The sequence below is a fragment of the Mauremys reevesii genome, linkage group 5 (assembly GCF_016161935.1).
Source record: "Mauremys reevesii isolate NIE-2019 linkage group 5, ASM1616193v1, whole genome shotgun sequence".
NCBI classification, from domain to species: Eukaryota; Metazoa; Chordata; order Testudines; family Geoemydidae; genus Mauremys; species Mauremys reevesii.
Window position 1 is genome coordinate 53,301,867 of NC_052627.1, and position 24,767 is coordinate 53,326,633.

General features: G+C 39.6%; 1 protein-coding gene across 10 annotated transcripts in view; it reads right to left on the reverse strand.

The window, feature by feature from the left end:
* The window catches only part of INPP4B (inositol polyphosphate-4-phosphatase type II B), a 554,905-nt gene that overhangs the window by 484,289 nt on the left and 45,849 nt on the right, over positions 1 to 24,767 (reverse strand). For 7 of the 10 annotated variants that reach the window (XM_039539756.1, XM_039539755.1, XM_039539753.1 and 4 more), the window contains one exon: positions 11,198 to 11,264. The exons of 2 other annotated variants lie outside the window; for them this stretch is intronic. In XM_039539756.1, the coding sequence (XP_039395690.1) occupies positions 11,198 to 11,215 (18 nt within the window). In that variant the 5' untranslated portion in view covers positions 11,216 to 11,264. Of the gene's footprint in view, positions 1 to 9,416; positions 9,570 to 11,197; positions 11,265 to 24,767 lie in introns of those variants that run through there. One more of the 10 variants, XM_039539754.1, reaches the window with a different exon arrangement.

Consider the following 24,767-nt stretch of genomic DNA (forward strand, 5'->3'; position numbering starts at 1 on the left):
GAATATCATCCTTCAAGGGGACATAAGCCTTCAGTAAAAAGAAAACAATAGCAAAGGGAGCTGAGTGGAGCAAAAGCTGTTACATAATACTACACAAAGCATAAAACTATTCTACACTATTCAACACATTTGAAGTGCATTTTATTTCCACCACCATCAGCAGTTAAAAACAAGCTATCTACTCATCACAAGGGAAAAAAGCATTATGAATATGAATTATGAAAAACAAACCTTGGCTACAGAGATCAAGTGTTTTCTCTGAGCATAGCAAAACCAGATGTTCTAGCATGCATGTCTCATAATTTATATTATTTTGTTCATTTATAATCTCAGTATCCAGCAAACTTCAAATTAGAGTCCAATACTTGTCTTATTAAGAACACATTCAAATTGTTAATATATGGTGAGCAGGATGAAAATACTGACACACCACACCCCTGTACAAACATCAACATGAATCTCTTATCAAAGCAATCCCTGCTAAAGAAGATAAAGGATGAAACAGCTGCAGATTCTTCATAATTATGTGTAAATTTGCTTGTATGGGGCAGCTGCCCCATTCCCTGAGAATTTAGGCTGCAGCAGGCCAGTGCGCCTGTGCAGACAGGGAGCCAAACAGAAAAGGGCTTATTGGGAGCCAATCAGGGCCAGGCTCAGTCATATATAAAGGCTGCTCAGGAAGGGAGCAGTCAGTCTGTCCCAGGCCTTTGAGAGGGGACGGTCTGTCTCCAGAGTGGGGAGACTAGCAGTGCAGTGCTGGCCAGGCTCGGGGAGCAAAAGGGAGCTGCATCTCATAATCCCAGCACCAATGAAATCAAATGACCGGATGCTGCTATGACAGGAGAACTCTTCACTCAGGTGCTGTGCTGCAGTGATACCCACAACACACTTAGCAGAACTAGAATTAAATTCCGTCTATTCTCTATAGAGTTGATACATTAACAACAGCGAATTAAACCACAGCACTGCTACCTACATTTATTTTTTTATTATATCATATGCTGTCTCACAGGAATAACTTCTGAACTGTTCTTATACTAGCAGGGCTTTTTTTAAAAAAAGAAGAAAATAAGCAATGCACAGCTATCAGTGTCTGGTTCTCTCTCCTTTGTGTTTCTCATCTAGTCCATTCTTCATAAACATTTCTCTTCACATAATAGAATGGTCAATGACAACAGTCGCAGATATATTTAGGTTAATAGAGTAAACTTTCAAACAGTAAAGACCAAACCAAGAAAACTGTAGGAAATGGAGAACAAACAGAGAACAGATATGCATGATAAAAAAATTATTCTGGATGGAAGTCTTATAATGGGTTGAAGCCCAAAAACTAAGGAGTGTACCATACATCTGGCATTAAGTTTCCTTTCTTTTAAGAAAGAAATATGGCATATGTTGTCTTAACTGAAGATATTTTTTCACCCACTCTCTTACGTTTCCACTAGGGTAAGTGAAGGTAACTCTGGTAAGAAACTTAGTGCACTATGAATTGCAAATTATTGGAATTGTTCTGGATGATGGTTTAGTTTTTAAATAAATGTTTAATACCACCTACCTAAGTACAGTTAGGTCAAAATCCTGGCCTGCCCTGCACAGGGAGGAGAGGAAGTGTAAAGGTGCTCTCTCAAACCGTGCATCCAAGTAGCAAGACAAAATTTCTCCCCAGAGATAGAGAGAGAACTAGGTAGGAGAAGCAGCTACTGAAGCAGGTGGGATATGACTCAGAGGGAGACAGGATGACCACCTGGGGGATGTCCAGCCCCCATAGCTAGCTACTGAAAATAGTAAGGGGAGGGGCATATTAGCCAGGAGAGAACAGTGCTCTTTTTGAGAGCAGGAATGAAGTCCCTGATAGCAAGTCCCCTAATACTAGTCCAGCTCTGCAACTGCAGAATTGTCATAGCACCAGAAGAACAGCCTACTACTCTATTGCTTCCCCTTTCCACATCATCCTGCTCACTAAAGGCCTGATCCAAACTTAACTGTCGCCAACATGCATCTTTGACTTCGATGAACTCTAGATCAGGCCTAACAAAAGCAGAATTCATCCTTAGTGACTTACTTTCTAATAAAATCTTATTAGTTCACATCAGTATAAGGTGTCTGTTACTATTTTAATATAATCTGTAATGAAATACAAGCTCTCAACTGAGGAGATTACTGCTGCCATCTAGTGGCAACCTCCATTATAAACAGGTTATTAAAGCCAAATAACTGTACAGCAATGAACAGAGCTCACATATTCTAAAATGAGGCAGACAGCCCAGTGAAAAAAGGGGGCACTGTCCACCTGACAGCAACCATTCCAGGAGGGATTTTGGTGGCCTTATCCATCCAAGTGACTGCACCAAAAATAATCTTTAAGGCAGTTACAGAGACCTCAAATGAATAAAGTTAGCAACAGCCACCTGGCAAACTATTCTTGTGTATTCAGCTGCCAGAGCTACCCAGCAGAGACTAAGTACTTTAACACAACTCATTACTTCATCACAAGTTAGAATGTGATAACATTACGAGGACCCAAAACACTCAAAAGAAAGGTGTATCCATTTTCAAAATCTGTCCCTTTAATCTAAATGTTCTCAGAACATTTTCTCTTGGAAGAAATATTCCAGTTAGGAACTGGCATGGTTAAAGTCCCAGTTTAGGGTTAGGGTTAGCATTTGCTTGCTGCACTTTGTTTCTTGACAGGGTTTTCTGATTTGAAAACTGAAGTAAAGCAATTTCTAGAGCACACTCTTGCAACTGTGGTCAGTGCTGGTAGCGTGATCATGTTTACATGGAGTTCCTCGGAAATGTGTAGCAGCATGAGAAAGCACAAAAGTGCTTGTTTGAAAATTTAACAAGTGGGTGATGGATTCTGGTATCACTGGCTGATCAGAGGTGGGAGTCGACATTTCAATAGCGAATGAGAAGTAGAACAAGTAGGATAAGTCATGAAGGGCCTTGGAAATGAGAACAAGTAGCTTACATTTGATGTGAGAGAAAGGTGGGAGCTTAGGGAGAGAGGCAAAGAGGGTGACACAGTCAAAGTGATGGGGCAGCAGAATAATCTTTGCAGCAATGGATATGAGCAGGGCAGAGCAAAGACCCAAGGTGATAAGAGTCTGGACAAGAGTTTTAACTGGAAGCCCAGGACAGAGCCCAGAGGAACCCCCACAGAAAGTGGGGATGAGGAGGATCCACTGAAGGACAAGCTGACAGAGTAATTAGAGATGCAGAAAGAGAACCAGCAGGGGACAGTCTCACAGAAGCCAAAAGGAGGACAACATTTTTTTTTAATAAAGGAGTATAGTTAATCGCATCAAAGGCAGCTGATAGGTCAAGGAAGATGAGTATGGAGTATTGGTTCAAAGCTTTGGGTAAGAAGAGCTCATTAGAGACCTTGATTAGAGCAGTTTTAATGGAGTGCAAGGGATGGAAGCTGGATTGAAGAGGTTCTAGAATGGAACTGGAGGAGAGGAACTCCAGACCATGACTGTAGACAGTGCATTCAATTAGCTTAGAGATAAAAGGGAAAGGGAGATGGGGCAGTAGTGGGAGAGACAAAGGGGTGGGGGCCCAAGTGTGTATTTTAATATGGGAGAGATTAAGTATGTTTGTACTCTGAGGGAAGAGTCAGATGACAGAGAAGGGATGAGAGTGGGTATGAGGAAGATAGGAATGGACGGAACAGAGAATCACTGAAGCAAGTGGAGGAATTAATGGAGAAGAGCAGCCAAGAAACTTCTGCACTCTTGACGGGGGAGAAGGAGAAGAATGTTTCAGGAACGGAAGGGAAGGTGAGCCAAAGGGAGAGGGAAGGTCATGTTGTATTTAGTCAATTTTCTCTTGGAAGAAACCAAGTAAGATCCTGTACAGAGAAAGAAGTGGAGGCAAAAGGAGAGGCAGGAGTCAGGGATGGCAAAACACAGCTTGGATTGAGAGCACGGGATTCAATTAAGTTGGAGAGGTAGAGTTGAAACCTTTCACTCTGCAGCAAATATAGGCACAAATTATTCTCAAAACTTTATTGGTTACAAAAAATTACAAGGGAGTCTGCAATAACTATCAGCATAGAAACCTTAGCAATGCTGCACAACTTTTCAGGAGTGAATGTTTGGAGTGGCCTTGCCATACCAGCAAGATTTAGAATCCTGATAGCACTGAACAGGCAATGTTCTGTAGGGCTGCAGAAGTATACGGTTCTGACAGAATGACAGCACATTTTCAACAGTTATTGAGGAAACAAACTAAGGATTGCAATTTTCTCATGTTGTGTCCCAACAGCTAAAAAGTATTTCATGCTTCTTGCAAGTATTTCTTGGTGGGCAGTTTGACAGCTTATTCTTTATTTTCAATTTTTATTTTGTTCTACATACACTGTTGTCATAGACAGACAGTTAAGGGTTAAGAAGTTCCCCTAGCCTAGTTGACACCTGACCAGAAGAACCAAGCAGGGAAGTTCTTCCTTTGTTCTACTCATTAAGTTCTGTGCTGGAGTGAAAAGATCCAGGAATCAACCAGGGTAGTGAGTATTAGAGAAGGAATGAATTAGCTTATGTTTATTTCCTTTTGTGACTTTGTCTTTTTGCATTAGAGGGATAATCAAATTGGGTTTTCTGTTGTGTATCTAAGGTTTTTGCCCAGGGGAAAATCCTCTGTTTTTAATCTGTTGTCTGTGAGAGTGGCTTGCATGCTAATCTCTCAGAGGCATTTCTTTTACCCCTTTTCCTTAATTAAAAGTCTTTTAAAGAACCTGATTGATTTTTTTTCCTTGTTTTAAGATCCAAGGGGTTTTGATCGGTGTTCACTAGGAAATTGGTGGAGAAGTCTCTCAAGGTTACCCAGGTAAGGGTTACAGTACTTGGGAGGGAGAGATTTTTTGGGGGGAAGACAGAGTTTCCCAAATGACTCAAACAGCTGCTGTTTTAAAAGATTTGGGTGGTGGCAGCAACCAGATCTAAGCTGGTAATTAAGCTTAGGGGTTCTCATGCAGGTCCCCACATCTGTACCCTAAAGTTCAGAGTAGGGGTGAAACCTATGACAACTGTATTGGCTTTAGGAATTGTTCAGTAGTGCTTTGAGGGCAACTTTGGCATCACAATAAGCAGCTGAGCTAAAAAGGATAGAGAACTTAGCATGAGACCATCGTACAAGCATTTGCCTAATCTTCATCTAATTGAGTATCACCAAGAACAAAGATGAGTTTAGTGTTGTTTTCATCCATATAGCTGATAGAGCAACAGAGAAACAGGCTTGGTGTGCATCAATTTCTCTTAATTCTTCAAATAGCTTTAGCAGAACAGTAACAATCTCAATATTTTATTGGAAAAAAATCAGTGATGTGACAGTACATTTCCTGGCACATGTATACACTCACCTGGTATATTCAATTAGACATTTCAATATGTAAAAGCCTGAGCTACATCTACTAACAACGTCTTGTATTAACTGGCTACTGAACAGGCTGCCTATATGCTGGGTAGTAATAATGTTTAAAGCCAAAAGCTAGCTAAATAAAGCATGGTAATCATGAATGCAAAATTGCAAGACATGGGCAAAACAGCCAAGGCTATAAACATCGGTGGGATTACAGAGTTGTTGTTTTTTATAATGGTGCAACAGTATTGCCTCTCCCTCTTTTATTCTAGCTTCTGAAAAGCTTTACCAACTGCTGTATCTGTCTCCCTTTGCAGACAACCTCACAGTGCAGGACTACAGAATTTGTATTAACACTCTTTCATTTGTGCCAAGAATAAGTGTTGATGTGAAAAACTTTGTAATGAACTTCTCCAATTTTATTCAAGAACACATGGCAGCCTAACAAACCTTGTAAAAGTTGCATATCCAGTGCAGGCTCCTCTGTGCAAGAGCATTTTGTATTGTGGAATGTCCACTCCTGTGCTTCTGATGTTTATAGCATAATTTTTCAAATTTTTCAAATTTTCTGGAATATTGAAGATTTCTGTGGTTATATTTCAAATCAAATATGACTGGGGGGGTTTACTGATCTCTTATTTTATCTCTCATATTTCAGCACTTCTGACTCACATGTGAGTCATACATGTTAGTATTTTATTAATTTGTAATGTTCTAAGACTACAAGTATTTCTAAAAAAATCACTTCTTCCTTTTCAAGATTTCAAATTATTTCAAATTTTATTTCCCCTGAAGAAAAACATTAAAACTATAGAAATAATTGTTGGAAACAGTCATATATAGCAGTCAGAGGAAGCTTTTTTTTTTTTAAGTAAACCAAACAACTATCTGAGAGAAGATATACAAAAGGAAGAGAGAAACATTCTGGAGTGGATTGAGGAACAATATAAAACACAATACCTGGTTTAAAAATGGAGGCCCAATTCAGTCAAGTACTTAAGCACATGCTTAACTTTAAACATGCAAGTAGTCTCATTGTGCTGAATGGGACTACTCACATGCTTAAAGTTAGGCACGTGCTTAAATGCCTTGATAAATCAGGGTCAGAAAGCCTCAGTAGGCATTAACATCCCTTGTTTAGCAGAAATTATTTGTTCTTATATTTTATGCCAATGTATAACCAGTTTTTTTGCTAGACATGGTCTGACACATGCCATCATTTTATCCGGCAAGTTCTTATCTACGTGCTTAACTTTATGCATGTTACTAGTCCCAACTTCAAAAGGGACAACTCAAATGTGTAAAGTTAAGTATTTGCATAAATGATGGCCAGATTGGGGCCTTAGTGTGGTCAGAACTGCTCAGGCCCAAGAAAAGCAAAGCATCATCACCTTAATACGAATAATAAAATGTCACTAAATAACCATATTAAAAATATTGAAACTAAATAATAAATTGCATATGAAAATAAAATATGTTGAAATGCTGAAAGGCCTGTGTATTTTTGGCTTGAATGCATACAGGATTCATTGACAGTGTCCCATTTCAAAACATGCACCCACATGCCATGAAAACCTGAATAACATTTTCAAGTTGTGTTAGATATGCAAGTCACATCAGAACCATTAGAAATATGCCATTATTCTATTATTTCGACCTTGCACCAATTCTGTGGTCATTGATTTATGAGTCAATCTGCAATTTTACTTTGATGCTTTTCTGTCAACTGTCAGTAACACATTAGACTTGTGATAAATACTATAACAATGTAATTTATGTTAAGCTTTTACAAAGATTTCAAGAAGATTTGAGATTATTGACAGCATGAGCATTTAGACTTGCTCATTTATTCTGTCTACAAACCCTCCTATACTCAGCAACGCATTCTGTTTAAGGAAGGTAATTCATCACAGACCCAGTCTCAAAACAATACATTCATCCCTTTTACTTAACACTCCCAGGCATTAGGTGCATCATAGCATTCTCGTTTGCCCTGGTATAGTTTAGTCTGTCATTGTTTCAGTATAAATCCCTTGTTTTCAGAGTGTTAGGAAACTACCATATAAATTCACTGCAGCCTGAACTTGTCAATACTTTTAGCACTGAAAATAGCTATGATTTAAAAATTGAAAAGAGCAATCTATGTAACTTAATTTCTTTTGGTATCCTGCAACTTTTTAAAACATAAGAATATAATATAAGAAGGTGTAAGCATTGGCTAACACTGCTCCTAAGAGCATGCACGCACGCACACACACAAAACAACTAAGCAACACAAATTTAGTGTGCCCAAACATGGACAAATTGACCTAATATACTGTAATGGTTCCTTCTATTGGATTGTTAAATTTCAAACTAAGAAGGATTTACACAATAGATACTAATGACTCTTCTAAAAAAGTCATTACAGACTATCAATCACAAGTCCACTTTTAAATAAATGCCTAAATACACATTTTAAAATAAATATGCATTTCAAAATATACATTTACTCAGTACAGCACAATGGGGTCCTTGGAACCATTACTATACCGCACAAACATAACTTTACTTAGAACTTATGAATAGTCTTTCATCAAAGGATTGCTTAGAAATTTACAAACCTGGCCAAGTATTGGTATTACCATTTCAAATATGGAGAAACATGCAGCATAGGCTTAGGCAACTTTACTTTACTTAAATTCAATTATTCCAGAGTCATACATACATGGATAACTGACAGCAATTTTTGAATGGAGGTGAGAGAAAGAAAATGAAGAAAAATCAGCAGGGTGTGACAAAAATGACTTGGAGAAAGAGACGAGAGGGAGGTTTTGAAGTAGAGAAATCAGTTTGAATAAGGAAACGGTGCACTGTGATTTCTGAAAGAAAACAAATGGAATGTACTAAAGAAGAGAAAGGACAACAAAAAACAACGGAGATTGATCACAGACCTTAATGTAGCCAGACAAAAAAAAGACAATGCTATGTTCCCAAATGGACTGCAAGCTATAACTCAAAGCACTATTAGTACATCAATAAAAAGGATACTTATCTATTCCTAGTAGCATGTTTCCCTGGGTCACACGAGAATTATAAAGACAGGATTTCCAAGGGTGTAAAAGATACACATTATGGGTAGGATTTTCAAAAATGCCTATGAGAATTAGGAGCACATGTGCCATTGACTTTCAACAGGATTTGTGCCTCTAACTCATTTAGGCACTCCTCTCCAGAAAGACGACTGGCAGTGATAGGTTCACCAGCAGGACGCTCATTCTGACAAACCTCCTGAGGTCATTGGAGCTACACCCCTGCATGGTGAGCCATAGAAGATAAGTCAGATCAAGAGACATCACAGAAGTGGAATTTGGGTTCATCGGCATAGATTAGGTACAACTCTCACACAGTCCATCCTAATTTATTTTTTTTAAGACAGGAATTAGAGCGGAAACTGTCAGCAATGCCCCCAGTTAACCCTGCCTAACACCTACCATTAAAACACCCATTTTTCAGTTGCTCATAACATTCCCAAACTTTACCATTCATGCTAGAACCTTCCATGCCAGGTGTCTGCCTCAAGTTGATTTTTTTTTCCAAATTTAAGAAGAAAAAGTTCTGCCTTTTCTAAAAACAAAGGTTAGGGAAAAATAAATTGTACGAATCTTTTAATGTTGGCAACCATCATTTCACTAAGAAGCTCTAGCAACCCCAAGCTTTGGAGCAGGGGCTTAAAATTTTGCAAGGTGGTGCCACCCTGAGGTTACAGTTGCCTTTGGCTGTCCCTGTGAAAGTCCACCCAAATATGGCCAATTTACAGGCCTCTAAAAATCCTTGTTCAATAGATTCAAAGAGTTTAAGGCTAGAAATAGCCACTAGCTCATCTAGTCTGACCTCAGGCCATTAAATGACACAGTGATTCAGTTTTACCCAGTTACCCCTGTATTGAGCCCAATAATTGAGTTTGATTAAAATCATACCTTCCACACAGGCATCCTGTCTTGATTTGAAGATAGAGAGATGGAGAATCCACCACTTCCCTTGCTAGTTTGTTTCAACGGTTAAATCACACTCACCATTAAAAATGTGCGCCTTATTTCAAATTTGAATGTGTCTGGCTTCAGCTTCCAACCACTGGTTCTTGCTCTGCCTTTAGCTGCTAGATTAAAGAGCCCTTTAAGTGCCTTGGTATTTTCTTCCCTTTAAGGTACTTATCCAATGTAATCAAGTCACCTCTTTCAGTATTCTTTCCAGAACACAGTCCCCATTCTGTAGGGCCTATGTTCCCTGATGTAGGACTCTGCATTTGGCTGTGTTAAATGCATTTTGTTTGAACGGGCTGCATCATCATTCTTTGCATTATCCACAAATGGCTAATTTTAATCAGCAATGATTTTATATTTACTTCCAAATCACTGGTGAAAAAGGGTTGAATAACATGAGGCCTGGCACTGATCCCTGCCCAGGGAGGAGCCATTCAGCAGCAGGGTGACTTCCTCAGCCAGGACTGCAAGAAGGAGGACGGATCTCTGCTCTGCCCCACCAGGACCACAGACTTCTCTTGCACCTTGCAGGGGTTAGGTGTCACCAGCCCTGCAACAGTGCAGGGAGCCCTCTGCAGTCCAGCTATCACACGAGGGAAGGAATGGGCCCCTGATAGCAGTACTGCAGAGGGTTCACTGAGCTACAGCAGGACCAGTGACACCTGAACCCAGCAGATGCAAAGGGTAGAGGCTGCACTCCCGCCCATGGTTACCAATCAGTATTCCCACCCCCACACACACTCCAATTTCAGTGTGTCAGCTGAAATCGACATCTATCCATTAAATTCAAATCCTGCCAAGCTAGGTAAAATCTATGCTGATTTCACTGATCGGGGTAGCGCAGTCACACTAAAAACTTACACCAATAAAACCTTTATGCCATACTACATCACCTTGTCTGTATGCACAAACACACGAATCTATCATATTCATGCTCTTGTGTATTGCTTCACAAGTATACTATATTGGCACATTACTATAGTAACGTAAGCCGCTACATCATGTTGAAAATCTTTCAAACAGAATACACAATCATTTCTGTGCAGGCAGTGGCCCATACAATACCAAGATATTCCAGGAACAGAATATAAAATACTTATAATTAATGACAAGTGATGTCAAGTTTCATTTTCATTGCCTTAATTCTTTAGGATTGCATGAAAGTTTTTGGCCAGCTACAAAAACCATGTATATAATAGGCAAGGAAACGAGCCACTCCACACTTATTGCCTGTTCATTCCAGATACCAAGTGCTCTCAATCATTAAAATCATTCAGAAGTGAGGGCATTCAGTGCTTCTGCTTATTACCTGGCAGGGTCAAGACCCTAATTTAGGGAATCCTTCATTCTGGGAATATAACTATCCTTTACATCAAAAGCAACTGTTTGTGCACATAGAAGGGAGAATGTAACCCCTAACTTCATAGCAAGTTCAGCTACAAACACGCACTGAGGATTGTTATAAGGGGCTGAAATTATATCTTGTGCATTACCTGTGTATTGCATTTAAGGGTGAAATTCTACTTCCATTTACACCAGTGAAGTCAATGGAGTTACTCTGGATTTACCCCAATATACAGTGAATGCAGAATGTGGTCTTAAATCATTTGCGATGCAACTAAAATACTGTTGATGTCACTGGAGAATACCTAACGCTATAACTGAGTTGTTGTTGTTTTCAAAATTGCTTGAATAATAGTCAATCTTCCTAGTCCTAAAAACACAATGCCAATAACTATCATGTAAAAAGGATTAGTCAAGTTCAGGACGATTAGACCAAAAATGTGAGGGAAATCAGTAAGAAAACGAATTACCTTGGTCTTATTTTTCATTAGAAAAAGCAGATTTCCTTTCAGCCGACACCATCTCTCTCTCTTGGTTCTATATGCAAAGAAGTAAGAGATTAATAAAAACAACCTTTTGTCTCCACACATTAAATGCTTCTTAAAGAATATGCATTAGCAATAAAGGTCAGAAGAAAATCATTAACAACAACAAAAAAATCAGCTTCACTCAGCAGCTCCAATGTACAACATGCTGTTAAATGCCAGATAACTTCCCAGAAGGTTTCTTCTACCCTGCAGCTGAGCGAATTGGTGACTGCGGCATATACTTAACTGTGTTTTCTTTGCATCTCTCCCTTTTCTCACACAGGAGCAGAAACTGACAATTTAGCATTGAACAGCTTGCTACTAAACTGCTCAGAAGCTAAAATTACAGATGATATTAGATACTGGTATATTAGATCACCTTCCTTCAATGGAATAATGATTATAAAATAGAGAAGTGGGCTATTTAGATCAACTGCATCTACATTTATATGAGAAATGAGAATATCCACAGCAACACTACAGACGATTTTAAAAAAAAGTTTGAAGGGATATGAACCCTCGTGTTTCAGGGCATAAGCCATGCTCTAATTGCTGCACGATATGAAGAAACATTTCCTATGGGCAGTTTCTTCCCTAGCTGCCCACTATGGAATTCTTCCACCTTTCCTGAAGCATCTGGTACAGACCACTGTCAGAGACAGGATATTGACAGATCGATCACTCATCCGCTCTAATATGTCAATTTCTTTGCTCTTGGTGTTAACGTCACTGATGTCAATGAAGCTACATAGGCAAGTCTTGAAATATCCACTTAGCTATGCACCACTAGAAAACAGGAAGCTTGCCCTTGCAAGCAATGGGGCCTAGAGGATTGATTTCAGCAGACAGTTTTCCCTTAAAAACATTAAATTTCTAGTATGCATGGATGTGAGGACACTCTACCGAAGTATAAGAACCTATACTGAAAAGAATGTGACCCAATTTCAGTGTTTTCAATATCCTCAGATGCTCACAGCTTTAGAGTGAAATAAACTGACCAGAAATCTTGTTAAAGTACAGCCCTTCAGAACCCAGTGGACAGCAGTGAAGCGGACAAGAACCATATCAATTTTTATTGCTTCTGCTGCTAGGAAAAAGTTCTCAGCAGCAACAGAGAAGTCACTGTAGTTATTCATGGGGAGACAGAACCTAAAAACAAAACAAACACCTCAGGATAGGGGATGGGCAGAAAAAAGTTAGTCACCTTTCTCCAAGTTTCAGCAGGAGGCTCTGGAATTGAAGGCAAAAAGAGAAGAGGAGAGCATCTTCTTCCTACCAGTAGCCAATATGGGATGGAATAGGGTGCCTGCAAATGTATCAAGGTCTAATACAACAGATGATACCTATGAGCAGAATTCAAGGACAGCACTCTGGTAAAAATCCTAGCACCCTCCAAGAGCTAGGGATAGATTCTATATTATTTCTCACCGGCACACAAAACCCAGAAAGCTTGCTGGGGAGCCCCATTCCTCAAATTATGGCCATTAGATTCAGCACCCTGGCTAGTAAGTGTCTGGAACATTTTTAAAGATTAATTTGAACCAATGAGCTTACCCAACTATTCAGGGAGCAAGACCAGACAATCAAAGATGGGGATTAGTATGAGAATTGAAAGGTGCATAAAGAACTGGTTACAGGGGAGACTACAACGGGTCACAATGAAAGGTGAACTGTCAGGCTGGAGGGAAGTTACTAATAGAGTTCCTCAGGGATCAGTCTTGGGACCAATCTTATTTAACATTTTTATTCAGGACCTTGGCACAAAAAGTGGGAGCATGCTAATAAAAGCTGCAGATGTCACAAAGCTGGGAGGTAATGCTAACACAGAAGAGGACCAGAATATCGTACAAGAAGATCGGATGACCTTGTAAATTGGAGTAATAGAAATGGGATGAAATTTAATAGTGCTAAGTGCCAGGTCATTCACTTAGGGATTCACAAAAAGAATTTTTTCTATAAGATTGGGACATATTAGTTGGAAGCAATGGAAGAGGAGAAAGACCTGGGGAGTATTGTTTTATCAGAAGATGACTGCGAACCACCAATGTGATGCAGCTGTGAAAAAGGCTAATGCATTCCTAAGATGCATCAGGCTAGGTATTTCCAGTACAGATAGGGAAGTGTTAGTACCACCATACAAGGCACTAGTGACTCCTCCTCTGGAATAGTGTGTGCAATTCTGGTCTCCTATGTTTAAGAAAGTTAACTTCAGACTGGAACAGGTGCAGAGAAGGGCTGATTAAAGGAATCCCTACCTTACAAGAGAAGACTCAAGGAATTTGACTTGTTTAGCCTAACCAAAAGAAGACTGAGGAGAGCTATGATTGCTCTCTATAAATACATCAGAGGGATAAATACCAGGGAGGCAGAGGAGTTATTTAAGTTAAGCACCAATGTGGACGCAAAAACAAATGGCTATAAACTGGCCATCAACAAGTTTAGGCTTGAAATGTAGATGGTTGCTAACCATCAGAGGAGTGAAGTTCTGGAATAGACTTCCAAGGGAGCAGTGAGGGCAAAAAACCTAACCAGCTTCAAGACTGAGCCTGATACATTTATGGAGGGGATGGTATGATGAAATTGGATATGTGCCATTGCAGACAATCTGTGACTGCTAGCAGCAAATATACCCAATGGCTGGTGACGGGACACTAGATGGGGAGGGCTCTAGTTACTACAGAGAATTCTTTCACAGATGTTTGGCTGGTGGGTGTTGCCCACATACTCAAGGTCCAACCAAACACCATATTTGGGATTGGGAAGGAATTTTGCCCCAGGTCAGATTGGCAGAGAGCCTGGGTGTTTTTTCCCTTTCTTTGCAGCATGGGGCATGGGTCACTTGGAGGTTTAAAGTAATGCAAATGGCAGATTCTTTGTAATATAAAGTCTTTAAATCATGATTAGTGAACTTCAGTAACTCACCAGAGATTATGAGTCTATTACAGGAGCAGTGGGTGAGGTATTTGTGGCCTGCAATGTGAAGGAGGTCGGACTAGATGACCATGATGTTCCCTTCTGGCCTTCAAGTCTATAATCTGACCCATAGGCTCTCTCAAACAATCATAACTTGAGATACTATAGGCGAACTAAAAATAATGCCTATTTTCTGTTGCTGAAATTATTATATTAGTGATTTCCTAACAGTCTAGGGAACAGATATTTATTCAAGTTTACTGGAAATTGAAGGACATATTAAGTACATTACCACAAAAGCCAGAAAAACCTGTGCCGGAGGTGGGAACTGAGCTATAAAAGTTGGATAAAGCAGGAAACGGTTGCGGGTTTTTTTTGTGAGAAACTAGAAATTGAAAAATTACAGCTACTACTGACTGATGACTAGTCGTCAGTACAGGGCAAATCAACACATTGTACAGATCATTGCAAGTCCTAAGTTCCATTTCTTGGGCAAATAGTACAGAATGGAGGCCCACGTATACAGTAGTGCTGGATTTTATAGGAATGACTACACTGTTCACAGGTCAACATAGCTACAGCAATTTTAGGTGAAAGAAGGCATGCATTTTTATTTATAGTGTCAGTGTGCATGTACCTCTGTACATACCCCTAAATCAGAATAAATCTAACAGCTTGCTTTATTTTTTCCCAGCACCATTTTACAGAAATCTTGAAATACAAGCACATCACGAGTAACATCCACTTGGCAACCAGTCCCATTATTTTTAAAAGTCCCCAACAGTTATTTCAGGTTTTTTTATTATTATTATTTTCTAGTTCTGGACAGTTGGAAAGAAAGGGTTGCATAATACCTACTACCATGTTCCATATAAAATATATATTGAGGACACCTCTCTATCCAACCTATTTAAAAAAAAACATAAGAAGAAGATAATAAACTACTCTTTCCTGAATGTACATTAATCTAGTTGGCAGCCAGAGGACTATTAATTTCATCTCTGTTTGCATATGCCAGTGAGATCCTAATCCACAGCTAAAGCATAAAAACAATTATTTAGAAAGGTTTCAGAGTAGCAGCCGTGTTAGTCTGTATCTGCAAAAAGAACAGGAGTACTTGTGGCACCGTAAAGACTAACAAATTTATTTTAGCATGAGCTTTCATGAGCTGCAGCTCACGAAAGCTCATGCTAAAATAAATTTGTTAGTCTTTAAGGTGCCACAAGTACTCCTGTTATTTAGAAAGGTGTTTAGCGCCGCTCAAGCAGCAACAATGAAGAAAACAGAAAACTCTAACAAATGTGTAATTACTGACACTGTAAGATGACAGTAGCAACAAAACATGCCTCAGCAACAGATAATTTTCACTACAAACTGATACCTACTAATTTTCCATCCTCGACCACTCTGAAAATTTTCACTTTTTCTTCCTTGTCAAAACAAGCTGATGGCCTTTTGGCCAGTGAAGCCAGATCTTTGGCATTGAACCTCATTAGATAGCAGTGAGGAGGAGGAGGAAGATATGGAGGAGGAGAATAATGATGCTAATGAGTTTTTTTAAAATAAGCAAGATCTAAATAGCAAAGTCAACTGAAATATTAAAAAAGATGCTGCAATATATCATGATTTCATATAGAATTTCATGTGCATTCCATGCCCTGTACAGTCATTCAGAATATGAAGGATATGATTGATGGACAAACCAAGGTTAAAATAGGTACCACTGTCAAATCTGATTAAAAGAAAAAAAGCATTTTAGCTTTTCCCTGTTTTTACTAGTTAATGAAGGATCAAGTAAAATGCATTTTATACAGTACTTTCTGCATACAGTTTTAACAATGTAACTAGTAACATGCATATGTCATGCTCACCTATAGAATGAGGGCATCAAAAGAGCTAGAGTACACAAGTACACATTCATGTAGAAAAAAAACCCAACCTAACTCTGGATAATTGACTGAAAGACCAGTCAGGGATGCTGGGTGCAATGCAGCATACAAGGGTGAGTGCTGGAGGGTGGCACCCCATGACATTAAGTATTAGTAGGCTTGAAAGGATTCGGTTTCTATCTGTAAATGTTGGTAAAAACAGATTTTACCAAATACACACAAACTGATGAAAAAATATTTTTCATTATTAATAACTGAAATTTACAAATAGGCAAAGAAAGAAAAATGCTGCTTGAGAATTCATTAATTTGATTTAAAGGATATATTTTGACATGTAACAACTTCCTTGGCCTATGGCATATGGCTACAGGGGGAGTTTTGGTATGCTAACATGTTTTCCCAACTGTCTTTGTATGATAAGCAGGATTTGCTGCTGGTTTTGTTTTATCCTTATGGACTGTATTTTTGGGGCAGACTTTTTATTTTTATTTTTCTCTGGTGTGTGTAAAAAAAAAAAATCTGCAGCAGGCAGCTGTGTAGCAACATGAAAAGATCACATAACTGAGCTCCCTGTCTGTTTCCTTTGCAGCTTCTCAAATCAAAGCCAAGTCCTTCCCAAACATCCTCACTGGGATCACACAGCAGGTGAGGAAGTGGCAGTTTAAATCCCCTCTACATAGCTTGAACCAGCTCTCATCTTTCTCAAGGCACATTTTTAAAAGATACACTTGTGACAGTTTTGGGAATTTCTCTGTGTGAGTTTATATGCAGTGTTGTGTAGCCATGTCAGTCCCAGATTAGAGACACAAGGTGGGTGAGGGTAATTTTTTTTTTTATTGGACCAACTTCGGTTAGTAAGAGAAACAAGCTTTTGAGCTTAAAACAGACCTGAAGAAGAGCTCTGTGCGGCTCAAAAGCTTGTCTTCCTCATCAACAGAAGTTGGTCCAATAAAAAAGTATTACCTTACCTACCTTGTCTCTCTACCTGAACTTATGAATTCATGGATTTTATTATTATATCTTTACTGAAGCCATGTCTACACTAGCAGCTTACAGTGGCACAGCTCTACTGATACAGCTGTGCCGCTGTAAGATCGCTTGTGTGGTCGCTCTATACCAATGGGAGAGAGCTCTCCCATCAACTTAATAAAACCACCTAAATGACCAGCAGTACCTATGTTCTCCCACCAACATCGCACTGTGCACACAAGAGAGTATGCTAGAAAAATTTATGTTGCTCGGGGGGAGGAGGGAGTATTTTTTTCACACCCCTGAGCAACTTAAGTTTTGCCGACATAAGTGCTAGTGTACACATGACCTGATTTTTTCACTGAATATTGTCACGTGAGATTGCATCATCCCTTTCCTTTACCACAAGAGGTGTCTGGCACCTGGGTGTCTGGCCCTGAATGGGAGAGTCATTATTGACCATCAACAGTTGAATAACCTTCCCCTAGTAGGACAATGGGCACTAGCAGCCAAAGACTATAGACTTGTTGATAACTCTTATCCATTGTAAGGAACACAGAGGATATTGTTGGCCCCAATGTACAGAGGGCTGGAGAACGAAAAAAACCCAGAGGAAGGACAGGAAGAGACAGGGTGTTAGCAACTGTTGTTAACAAGAGACTCTTTGGCAAGAGAAGACTGAGCAGAAGGAGAAAAGGCATAGAATGATCTTGGACCTTTAAACAGGCACTGACTGAGATTCAAAGTGCTCTTAAGAGTGGTGACAAAACAGAGTGACGTTGCATTCCAGTATTTGTTATTTTTCCATACATCTTTGCATCTCTTGTGCTTATTCTCAACCAGTACCACTTTATTCATAGAAGTGCCTTCACAAAATCTGTACATCCCTTGTTTTAATGGTCACAAGATCCATGAAGATTTAAAGAGCTAACTGGAGTGCCCATTCAGGTGGAGCTCTAGAGAGAGAGAGTGCTTAAGCTACGGATGAGACATGCGAGAAAAGGAAGATGTTATTTAAGTTAAGCGCCAATGTGGACACAAGAACAAATGGCTATAAACTGGCCATCAACAAGTTTAGGCTTGAAATTAGGCAAAGGCTTCTAACCATCAGAGAAGTTAAGTTCTGGAACAGCCTTCCAAGGGCAGCAGTGGGGGCAAAACACCTAATTTGGCTTCAAGACTGACCTTGATAAGTTTATGGAGGGGCTGGCATGATGAGATTGCCTACCGTGGCATGTGGCCCATTGGCAACTGCCAGTAGCAAAAATCCCCAACTGCTGGACACAGGACACTAGATGGGGAGGAGACTGAGTTACTACAGAGAATCTTTCCCAGGTATCTGCCTGGCGGGTCTTGCCCAAATGCTCAGGGTGAAACTGATCACCATATTTGGGATCAGAAAGGAATTTTCCCTCAGGTCAGATTGACTGAGACCCTGGGGTTTTTCGCCTTCCTCTGCGGCATTGGGGCAGGTTTAAACTAATGTAAATGGTGAATTCTCTGTAACTTAAAATCTTTAAATCATTATTTGAGGACTTCAGTAACTTGGACAGAGGTTACAGGTCTATTACAGGAGTGGGCAGGTGAGGTTCTGTGACCTGCAAGTGCAGGAGCTCAAACTAGATGATCACAATGGCCCCTTCTGACCTTAAAGTCTACAAGTCAGCAATGGTCAGGGGCAGCTGGACCAGAAGGTCCCACATCCTAAAACAGGAGTACTAGACAGAGCTAAGGGTGAACCATTCAAGAAATATATGTTTGCTGATAATGTTTTAAAGAAAGTCACACCACTTAGATCTTAATATCTTTCAGCTTTTACCTGTATTGCATTTAATTCCAAATATTTAGATAATATTCATATCACTGCACATCTGCTTTGAGAATTTAAGTCTTCTAAACTATGCAGACTCCTAAGCCTCTAACAAGTCACTTAAGCACTTGGATTCAGAGACTGTTGAAGTGATAATCTCACTTTTAACCGAAGTAGTTTCTTCTGCCAGTGTAGAAAGAATACTTTCTTCCCTTGGACTAACTCATTCCAAATTGAGAAATCGTTTGGGACCTAAAAAAGCAGGAAAGCTTTGTTCATAATCTGGAAAAAAAAACAGGAAAATTAATGTGAAGATGACTCAGTTAGCTGCAGAAGCCATTATTTTAAGTTTCTCATGTTGACCTGGCTGACATATTTAAAAAAAAAAAAAGACTTTCATTTAACTGTTTTAGTTAAAAACAATTTTAACAAAAACAAACCTGATTTTAAAAAAAAATTGAATGTTTAAGTATCAGAGGGGTAGCCATGTTAGTCTGGATCTGTAAAAGCAGCAAAGAGTCCTGTGGCACCTTATAGACTAACAGACATATTGTATATGCATCTGACGAAGTGGGTATTCACCCATGAAAGCTCATGCTCCAATACGTCTGTTAGTCTATAAGGTGCCACAGGACTCTTTGCTGCTTTGAATGTTTAACTAAATTCAAAAATTCATATGCTTGGTTAAAATATTGTAAGTTTGCTATTGAATACATAACGTTGTTGTTTTAGTTAACTAAAACAATTTAAATGTCTGTCTGATGATGTTCTCCTCCTAATACAGCATGGCAAGAAAGTCCTCCAAATATTGATTAACCTGTTGAATTGGAGATAGTTCATCTCCCAATGACTTCATAAATATCTGCTTCAATTACCTTTGGTAAATGAAATAACCAACCAGACAACCATTCATTTTCTGATATAGCTGTAAAACTAATCTGAAAAGTTTTCAAAATAATCACTTTAAAAATGTATAGTGTGTACCTTCCAAAAATGAAACCTACATCTATCTCCGAGTTGTGAAGAATATGTATTAAGGTTATAACAAGCAACAAGAATGCACTTTTATGTAGAAATCCATGATTAAATTAAGACTTCCTGACTAGTGATTTAAATCAAATCCGCCCTGGGAGACAGACACACTACATTCAATTAATCCCTTAACGTTTTTCACCATCACCGCAATTATCATGGATATGAAAAATCAGATTGTTCAGTTACTCAGTAAGTGGGCAGAAAAAAGGTGAGCTGTCTTTTAGTAGTGGATGCCAAATACTGCTACCAGAGAAGTAATTTCTTCAAATAGGGAACAGTTTCCACAGCTGCTAGCCCCTTTGAACTGGAAAGAAAAACTTCTACAAGCTTCCTTCACTGTTTTATGTCTTACAATTGTTTTCTGTGGACATGCAATTGTTTAAATACATACACTGATTCAAATACAAATAAGAACTGTGAATTATCAAAACTTAACTGCTAACAATGTAGATACATGCACTACAATGTTAAATAGAACTGAAAGGGGACAGAGAAACAGGCATTTTTAGCAGCTAATAAGATATGAATGTAATTACCAAACCAAAAAATGTCTTGGATTAACTGAATTCAAAGGATCAAAAGCCATGCCTCCATCCTGTTCATAAGTTTACAATCAGCAATCTAAACTTGCAGTAAAGGTAACCAAATGTTAACTTACCAAAATAGTTTTAGGTCATCACCATTTAGCCCTATCCAAACAGGACTCTACAAGACTCCACATAAACCAACTACGCATCAAAATAATTTGCATCTGATCAGGGATTCATACTGCCATAAAAGAATCAGAATAACTAATGAACACGTATTATGTTAGATCAGGATGGCTGCCAAGTAGTAATAGTTTAAAAATAAACGCTCAAAGCTGTGGCTGCAGGGAGGTCAAGCAGTGCCAGTACAAACACTGCTACTGCTTTCATTGTGATTTGCATAGCATTAAAGTAACACTTTGAACATTTTCTTTTAAGCTCCAATTTCTCAAAGTTGAGTTTTTAAACACTACTGACCACTGAGGAAATTATGTCTTAATATCTTTCAGCTTTTACCTGTATTGCATTCAATTCCAAATATTTAGATAATATTCACATCACTGCACATCTATTTTGAGAATTTAAGTCTCCTAAACTATGCAGACTCCTAAGCCTCTAACAAGATAATAAAATTCATTGTTGTCATCCTAATTCACACTACCGTTCTGGTAAAAATATTAACTTCTTCATTAAACCCTTGGAGACCCTATCAAAATATAGTTGTACTTTCCAACCTTCATTTCTTTTCCTTTCCTTTCTCCTACTTTGAAAGGGTACAATACCTTCAGTTCACTTCATGCAACATTTAAGAAGTTCTAAGATCATAAGTCTTTTGGGCACATGGAGGAGGAAAATATCCTTCAAAAGGAAGAAAAGCCTCAGGTATTTCAAAACTGTATTTTCAAGAACTGTTCTATTAAAGCAGATATTGGTTTTATTGAAATGTTTCTCAGAAAAAATATAGGATATACATTTTTCTAAATGAATTCAGCTCTGAAGTCAAAATATAGGAAATGGATAGTGAGGGCCTTATTATGACATTGGTTACAAACCTGAATTCTGTAAATAAAGGGTCATATCATGTAAATCAAAAGCATTTCCATAAAGTAACTTCCAGTTTTCACTGGTGTAAGTAAGATCAGAATATGGCTCAAAATCAAGTAGATAATTGAAAATCCTTCTCTTTAATCCCTGGGATGCTGCAAAATTGAATTTTACATTTCTGATTCTTTATTAAACTGTAAAAACAATTAAAACTTATTCCTTTAGCAAGAAGCTCATTTGGAAGCTTCCATCACTTCTACAAGTCCAAATCATGAGAGATGGGCAATTACTAACAGGGGGAAATTACTAACTGGGGGAAATGGCCCTATGTTTTGCATAGGTCCCCAAAAGTTAAAAAAATGTCATGCTCTAAGTGGTCTCTCCCCCTTCTTGCCCTGCAGATGGAGTGACTAGCATGGAGAAAAATAATCATGCCCTACATATGTGAGGATACTGTAGAGGCCACCCCCCAAACACTCATGTGTTTATTCTTGTTAAAACAGGCCCAGACAGTCAGAAAACTGGAATGTATGTAACTGGACTGCTGTTTGCACTCAAGTTTTCCAACCAGTTACTGTACAACATAAAAAAGATAAACAAGTTAATTAAAATATTACTTTTTTCTGTGGAACAAAATGTCTCTTTACAATGCATAGGGCATAAATAGTAGTAGTAATAATAGGTAGCTGAAGTAGTAACTTAGCATTTTTAAATTACTCTATGTGGGAGGGAAGTGATTTTGTTTATTAGAGGAAAGCTCTTGCTGCTTCCATGTAGTTCCCCTTTATTTTTTCCCCCTTCTACAAAAAGGGATGATACATACACTGGACCCTAATTTAAGTACAGTACAGTTTTTTTGAGTTTTAAGTGACCTTGGTGTTCATTACCTTATAATTTATGTAAGATCTCTGGAGTTAAGACATATATACTGTATCACACTCTGACGAGGAATTTGACTTTGAGAGATTTACACAGGAGGAAGTTGAAAGAACAGACATGGAGTGGATGCAGGAGCTGTCCCAGCAACTGTCCAGGCTCGGGGTAACTGTTCTGCCACAAAATATTGAGTCCTGGATAAGAGGCGACGATGAAGCAGAAGAATTTTGTCCTGTTGCTGAAAGTCTAACGGATGACGAAATTCTTCAGACAGTACGACCAAACAACATTCCAGAAGAATTGGCCTTCGCCGTGGAAGAAGAAGGGGAAGATGAAGTAGACGTTGTTCCAATGCCAACTGCGACCGGAGCCGGCTTAGAGACTGCTTTGAGATGCAGGGGCAGCTCCAGGCACCAGCACAGCAAGCGCGTGCCGGGGGCGGCAAGTCACAGGGGGCAGCCTGCCGGTCGCTGTGAGGGTGGCAGGTAGGCGGCTTTCAGCGGCACGCCTGCAGGAGGTCCATTGGTCCCGCAGCTTCGGCAGCAATTCGGCAGCGGGGATGCCGATGGTGCAGCACTGGCGGACCACCCACAGGCGCACCGCCAAATCCGTGTGACCAGTGGACCATCCACAGGCACGCCACCGAATCCGCGTGACCAGAGGACCGCCCGCAGGCGCGCCGCCGAATCTGTGTAACCGGTGGACCGCCCACAGGCGCGCCGCCGAAAGCCACCTGCCTGCCGTGCTTGGGGCGGCAAAAAACAGAGCTGCCCCTGTTGAGATGGTTTGAGACGCAAGACGTTGAGACTATAAAATTATGTAGCTACGTAGTCTTTTGCAGTTTGCTAAGCAGAAGCAGCACAGCAGCAAGAAGCAAAAGCAACTCACTGACTTTTTTTTTTTTAAGAAAAACTAGACTAGTTTATTGTAATGTCTACTTTAAATCTCTAATAAAGCAACACTTTTTTCTTGTTTATTGTTTCCTTCAAGTAGGAGTTTATTTTCTAATGTTTTTTATACTTTATGGATGTGAAGGTAATTAGCGCTACAAAAAATTCTATGTACATATTTATATATACAGTGTATATAAATTTCTCTATGGCATTCCATACGCAATGACGGAAGTTCATGGCGCCTGAAAGCGGACAATCAAAACAAAGCACACAAAGCATTTAACCAAATTCATTAAAATCGCTTCCATTTCAAAACGCAATTTCCACTGACGCCCGTGGTGAGTACCGTATCTTGTAGACTCGTTTTGCATGACAGTTCAAGTTTGATGCTATTGTTAGCCCGCTATAACCTGCAAATACACAACTACATATACCTGTACTGCAATTTCGGTCACAAAAATATAATTTCATTTTAATGCGGTCCCCGCTATAATGCGGTACTTGGCGTGGATCCCAAACCCTGCATTCTAGCGAGGGTCTGGTGTACTATTTTTCAGCTACACCGAAAGAAGGACAGGAGACATTTATAGACTTGAAGACTAAGGTCAGAAAGGACCATTGCTTAACTTAAAGGAGTGGAATGGGGGGAGGATGTTGTTTAACAAACATCTCCTTGGTCCTTTACCAAGCCATATAATCTGGTCACTGTATCCCTTCCTGATGGAGTACCTGCCTTGGACATCCGCCCCATACGTAGGCTATGATGTTGTAACTCATTGTGTAAGTCCCTTCCCTACTCACCGTAAAAAAGCCATCCCTGAACCTACTGTGGGGAAGGCAAAAAAGCCCCACTCCACCTAGGCCAATCTGGTGACAAGGGAAAAATTCCTTCCCAGCCCCCCTACAAAGGAGAGGCTAGCGCCATGCCCACAGCAAGTCCTGACCAAACCTAGCGCTTTGCCATCTCCAAGGGGAGAGTTGAAGGTGCTGCTCTGTCTGATCTGGGGGAAATGGGTTTCTCCAGCTGGGCTTACACCTTTTCAACTGCCCAGCCCTTCCAGTCCCTGGGGATGAACTGGCATCACCACGGTGACCCACTCCCCATTTTGCAGCAGCCTCTGAGCCTCTTCCTTCCCTGCCCCCCAGTAAAGTTCTATTCCCTCTCCCCCCAGCAAGCCAGACAACATCCCCTCTTTCCCCTCCTCCTCCCACTTTAAAGATGCAGTGAGGTCATTAGGGTAGCATGTACTTCGTTTTAAATCCTTCCCCCTTTTATTGGATAAGTAAATAACTCATGCTGTTCTCTAGGTAGGATATCTTTTACTAATGAGCTCCTGTTTTGGATGAAGCAACGGTGCTGACAAGAAGTCAAAGCAAACCCCAAGGCAGTGTTGCCAACTCTCATGAATTTGTCATGAGACTCATGACAATTGTTGTTTTCCTTAAAGCCCCAGCTCCTGGAGTCAAGTGGATGTGTGATGATTTCAGCCTTCATTCTTAAAGAAAAGCACGTTTCTAGCCCTCATGGCTGTGGATAAAGCTTCAAAATATGACACA